Genomic DNA, 6,368 nt, shown 5'->3' on the forward strand with positions numbered 1-6,368 from the left:
TTAAAAAAAAAAAAAAAACAACCAAACCTAAAATACAAAACCCCCCAAAAGCACAGATCTTTTTGTATAGCAACTTCATGTTTTCTTCTTCTTGGAAAGAAAAAAGGAAGAGCAGGATAATGAAAAGAAATATCTGTCATTCTCACCCCCTCAGTTCAAGAGGCCTTATTCCCACTCACCAGGGCCACTCTAACTGCGTAACAGAGGGTAAAACTGAATGCATTTTTTAAAACAAAATCTCCCAAGACTGTATCATCTGACCTCAGCGTAACTAGAGCCAAGGCCTAGTGTCTTTATCACAGCTGTTTTGCTTACTGCTCTCTCAGCAAGAGCAGTGAGAGGTGAGGCATGACTACGTTACAGGTGACAAATAAAACCCGCTGAGCTTTGCCAGACACACACAGGCGCTGTAGGAAAAGGGCAAGAAGCAGTCCTGGGGCAGAGAAAGGAGGGCTTTAAGAACGACCAAAGTAAGAGGCAAAATATGGCTTACTCTCTCACAACTGGGAAAAATCAGCTGAGAGCAACTTCTTTCTGCTCCTGTCTTCTCAGAGCCTCTCCTCCTCTCACCTGCTGTCTGCAGCACAAACCCAATACAACTCCACTTGGTTCCTGCTCTCACACAGACCACACGTATGGGATGGACCCCATACGCACCCCATTCAAGTACGCTGCAAACACCTGTTGACCAGACTGGGCAACGAGCACTTGGGGATCTCGCTATGAACATTCATTCCCATGCATTTGGAATACAAGACTTCTACAAGCTCTCAGGGCTCAGGAACCTGCTTCAACACATGCCGGGGCAGTATGCACCGGATCCAGAGGCCATTGTGCTACCTGCAGTGCTGCTCACTGCAGCAGCCTCTCTGCTGCTTCATTGCTAAAGGCCTATGGTGTAGGCACACAGAGGAAGAGCGACAGCTGCAGCACAGAGCCACAGCCAGGGCCAATCCATCTCGCTGGCCCCAGCCTGCAAAAGAGCCTTACGTTGGATGGCTTCAACAGAGCTAGTGTCCCCATCACGCGGCCTGAAATACCAGATGTGTCCCCTGCAACGGGGGCTACTACAACGCTCACACTGGCAAGGAAGGTCCCCCTAAGGCACAGCCAAAGGTAACAGCCAGGATAAAGGCTAGCAGGACTTCTGGTCTAACCATGTCAAGTCCTACTGTTGTCAGCAGTCAGTCAGCACAAACCGTACTGAGGTCAAAGTTGCCCGGACACAGAGGACTTGTCCCCTCCATCTTAGTAAATCTTATTCTTATAATTTCAGGGGAGCAGGCTATACTGCTTTAAGGGGGTTGTTAAGTCTTTATACCATTACAGGGAAAAAAAAAAAAAAACAAAAACAGCATACCTTTACAAACAGCCTACAGAAGGGCTTTTGAAAACTACTGGTGTAATATAAAGGAAAATCATTGCTAAATTAAATCTAAATCAGGCTACTTGTGCTTAAAAGAGTTGGGCAGATGGGTAAACAGTCAAATAAATGAACAGTGGGTCGTGACCACAGCAAGGTCCAGAGAGAAGCGTAGGCATACTCACGGTTGCTGTGTGTGATGAGGTAGACACAATTTTACCACAGTCAAGTAACAGGCATTAAAATATTTAGAAATTTTTCCCCACTTTCATGCTATCTAAATTCAGGCCCTTATCTGAGGCACCTGAATTAGGAACTTGGTGACCCTATGCTCCATCTGTAAAAGAAAGAAAGGAGGGAGAAGAGGAGGAGGAGGAATGGCTGTCTGAAGGACAATCCAGATGACAGGCAATTTGAACTGCACAGTGGTAGAACCACCTGCCCCTCACTCTCAACAACAGAAGAAACCTTGACCAGCTTCCTAATTCTGGCATCTATGTTAAATGACTGTAATTATGCGGGATGAATCCATGCCTTTGTTTCTCCCCACACACAAAATACAAAGGAAGCTATCACAGCTCATTTGCTCTACATTTACTCTGTGTACACCACCATCAACTATAAAAATAACACTGCTGCTTACACGAATCTGACAGGATAATTCATTTAAAGAAAAAAAAAAAAGAAGAAAAAAGGATTCATTTTTAAATAATTAACTATTTTTGGCAGAGTCTTGAAATAGAAATACACTTGTAGCTCTCACAAAAACAGGCAGGAACAGAATGTGAAATCCAAAAACATGCCTTCCGATTATATGGCACTCTGTTGAAAAATAAGCAAAACACACTCATTAACATCTATTCTTAGCAGCCTTTCTGCTGACATAACTGCCCAAACTTCACTGCTCCTGTATTCTCTTCACAGAAAATGAAATGGACTGTATCTAAAAGAGGAAACAAGAATGAGTCAGCCAGCCCACGTCTCCACTCAGCAAAAGAATCCAAATACACTAGAAAAACTGTACTGGGTAGCTTTTGATTGAGATACTCATTACTGTGAGACAAAGTTAACCTGCCTTTAATCCCTTGCAGGGATCAAGGGCAACTAAAACCTAATTCAATCACTGTAACTTTGGTGTAGTGGTTTGGACATTACAATTGCACCCTGTGATTGAAGCTAAATGCAGAAATTAAATGCATAAAGCTGTATACAAACTGGTATGCCACTATTACTATGGGACACTGCACGAGGAGCCCTGTTCAGGGCTTAGAACAGCTTTTTGGATTTTCTCTTGGGGGGTACATGGTTTGGTTGGGTTTGTTTTTAATATAGGTCTCTACCCCTACTTAGATAACTAAAAGATGCCCAGTTTTAAAAAGATACTAGAACTGACAGCTGCTGGTGCCCTCATGACATTTGTAGTTGATCAGCACTTCCGAAAAGTCAGATGACTTATTTAAATGCACAGAAGGGAATCTTAATTCATTTTTAAGACAAAAGTACTCCTTGCAACAGAGCTTGTATCAGACTGTAACAAACAAGACTATTTTGCAAGGCCAGAGCAAACTAGCTAAGGCTTTAGGAAGGCTAGAGTGATGAAGTACAGATCAAATAAACAAGGATAAAAAAGAAAGATCAAAAATAATCTCTTCTTGATCAATGTCAACACCTTTACAGGTACAAACTACATCAGTTTATTACAGTATCGGAATTAATTCAGCCTAGGGGGGGTAGGCAAACATTAAAGACATTTTCCTTACTATTTCATCAACTGTTGCAGCAAATTCAGTTGACAGCATTTACTTTCATAGAATATTTAGCTAACAGGTAGTTATCTTACAGTAATTTCCAAGAACAGTCACAGAAAATGGGAAAGGCAACTGTCGGCCGCACAACTATGCAGTAAAAGTATCTGCTTTAAGAAAAATTTTAGAACACAGAGATTTTAGACCAATGGGATATAGCGAATATCCTGATATTTCAGGTCAAACGCTTACCTTGATGATCAGTTTTTTGGTTGAAATTTTCAGATGAGAATGGTTACTTGTAACAAACATTTTCATCAGTAAATAGAATACTGATTTTTCACCAGACACCCTCTCTGTCTCAGAAACATCCTAAAAGAAAAATATATTAAAATTCCCCTGGTACAGCAACACTGTACAGGATTATGTTGCACTGAGGCAGATATGTAATAAAAGTATATTATTTTATAGACCTGCCCAAAATTACAAAGGCCAGAAATGAATGGGATCGTTTATACTACTTTGCATTCAGTGAGCCAGGAAGATGAGTACAATGTTTTTTTGGAAAGTGGAAGAAGAGAGGAGTAACAGAAACACCAACTAATACAAGGGTCCAAGATAAAGCCACCTTCCTCCCCAATCATCTGTCTTACTTCTATTTCTGTTATCCCCAGGAATTCAGATTTCCCAGAAGTACTGTTTGGATAAGAAATATAATCATTTAAGAGACTGATCCCCAAAGAACAGGAAAACAATGCAAGTCACAGGGATGCTGAATGCTATCTGAACATCAAATGACAATCCTTCAGCCACCTCCCCTGCTTTTCTCACTGACTCGCATTTGATGTCTAACAACCGGAACCCTCTGTAACATTGTCAGATTTGGCTTTTATCTTTTCTGCTAAAACCTGTCTATTCTAGAAGGGCAAAGCCACAAGTAAATACTTTAGTTTCTTTGCCCACTTCCAGGTTTTCCTTTGCTTGCTCTTAACTCTCCTCAATTTTCCTTTATGGCCAACTGGAAAGGACGGAAAATCTCCTACAAGGCAGGGTCACAGTCATAACACCCGTGGGTGTCTCTGCTTTCCCCCAAAGCTAGGCCCACTCTTTTCTCCAGACATGAAAAGCAGGCTCTCTACAGCTCTCTTACTTTACAGGCCTGCAGTAAATAAGAAAGCAGGGGCCCTGAAGGTTTCCAGTAATTATGGAGAGGAGGGACAGCCTTAACAAATGCCAAAATCTTCCCTCGGAATGGGTGGGATGGCTCCCATCAGCAGCTCATTTCCTTGGTCTGAAATCTCAGGCTTTCCAGAGAAGTGGAAACCAGCAAACTCTCACTCTTGCCCCACTCCAAGGACAAGAAGAGGTGAAGGAACCTTGTCCAGCCCTCTTCAGAGGGGCAAAAATTTCTGTCCTTGTAGAAAAATTTTTCAGCTCAGAAGGGATTCTTCACTAATGCTAAGACTATAATTCCTACTGGTTTTACAAAAGGGTCGCCTCCTAAAACAACTGTACTGGGACTAGTTTAAAACTAGGCAGTGCCGGATGTAAAGATTTGAGGACAACCGGCCAAAGAAACATAAATCTGCCTTGAAGTCTCTTACCTGTACTCTGAACCAGGCAAATTTATTTGCAGGAAGTTCCAAAGCCACTTTCAGTATATGGTGCTGCAGAACAGGAGGGACCTCTTCTCGGAGGCCCTTTTCAGTGACGATACCTGAGGTTTGAAAGCAATACAATCATCTTTATTTTGGTATATCATCCCGAGATTTCAGGAACACTAATCATTTAGGGTTTCAAATCACCATTGTGAGATAAGCTGGCAATCCACACATTTTCATACCATGAGATCCCCAGACACTATGATTATGTTTGGCCAATCTAAGGCTGGAATCCAGCCCTCAGGAGGGAGAGTCTAACACCTGCCCCTGGCACAAGCCGTCGCTGGTGCATGGGAATATGAAATCTCTTCTATCAGTCTCAGTGACCCTGAAAAGCTGTGTCCTACAGGAAGTAAAGAGGATGGATAAACTGGAGACCAAAATAGAGAATTTAAGTCAATAACAAATCTTAACACTTATACTATTATGATATTGGCTACAGGCAATGGAACTTTACACTTGTGTCTCTCCCTACGTCACTTTTATCATCTGCTCACAACAACTGCTTTGGCATAACCTCAGAATTATTCACCTTACAGGTCACACAGCTGTGCAGAGACACTTGCAGTGTGCTCCAAAAATTGACCCGCCCACACTTTAACTGCAGTTAAGTTACATACAGAGATCTGCTGTATAAAGCTTTGGTGTCAGTGTGCTTTTCATAGCCTGTGTAGTATCTTTGTGGTCCAAACTAGAGAGAGAACAATAAATTTTAAAAATGCAGCATCACTACAAGGTTTAGCCAAGAGTAACACCAAACAATAAACCTGTACCGGCTGTGTAAAGCACATATTGCTACAAGGTAGAAAAGCATGCTGTCTTTGGAGTGTATGTTTCGATCAGGGTGAGGGAAAGGAATGCAGAACTCTCAAGCTGGCATCTGAGGGAAGGAAGTTTCATGATTAATTTACACCATCATTTTCTACCATATCATCTTTCATCAAAAGTAATATCCAGGCTCACTTCATTACATTTGTTTGAGAATGACACTTTATTTTCCATCCTGTTCAACTTTTTATTTTATATTGTAACAAAACATACCATCAAAGAGACTTCTGCCTCACAAAAAGGTGTCCTGCCTTTTGTCCATTTTGAAAAAAGCAGACCAACGCAAGAAATAATGGGATAAACGGGGTATCTGATTTGGTGAGTCACCAAGTATACAAACCAATTAAATACGCTTTGACAGAGGGATGAAAAACCTCACACATGAGGCAGTTGATTCAGAGGGATTTTTTGTTTAAAGCCCTTTTTTTTAGGTTAGCAAATGTGACGCCCATCTAGAAGAAGGGCCGAAAGGAGGATCTGGGGAACTACAGGCCTGTCAGCCTGACCTCACTGCCGGGGAAGGTTATGGAGCAGATCATCTTGAGTGCCATCACACGACACATACAGGACAACCAGGCGATCAGGCCCAGTCAGCATGGGTTTATGAAAGGCAGGTCCTGCTTGACTAATCTGAACTCCCTCTATGACAAGGTGACCCACTTAGTGGATGAGGGAAAGGCTGTGGATGTTGTCTACCTAGACTTTAGTAAAGCCTTTGACACCATTTCCCACAGCATTCTCCTGGAGAAACTGGCTGCTCATGGCTTGGAC

General features: G+C 42.1%; 1 protein-coding gene across 1 annotated transcript in view; it reads right to left on the reverse strand.

Moving 5' to 3' along the window:
* Window positions 1-6,368, reverse strand: part of URB1 (URB1 ribosome biogenesis 1 homolog (S. cerevisiae)) — a 59,767-nt gene that overhangs the window by 32,418 nt on the left and 20,981 nt on the right. The window contains exons 13-14 of the mRNA XM_009282945.1: window positions 4,713-4,825; window positions 3,361-3,480 (exon numbers count right to left, since the gene is read on the reverse strand). Coding sequence (XP_009281220.1) covers window positions 3,361-3,480; window positions 4,713-4,825 — 233 coding nt within the window. The remainder of the gene's footprint in view (window positions 1-3,360; window positions 3,481-4,712; window positions 4,826-6,368) is intronic.

Source organism: Aptenodytes forsteri, unplaced genomic scaffold (genome assembly GCF_000699145.1).
Source record: "Aptenodytes forsteri isolate BGI_AS27 unplaced genomic scaffold, ASM69914v1 Scaffold2, whole genome shotgun sequence".
NCBI lineage: Eukaryota > Metazoa > Chordata > Aves > Sphenisciformes > Spheniscidae > Aptenodytes > Aptenodytes forsteri.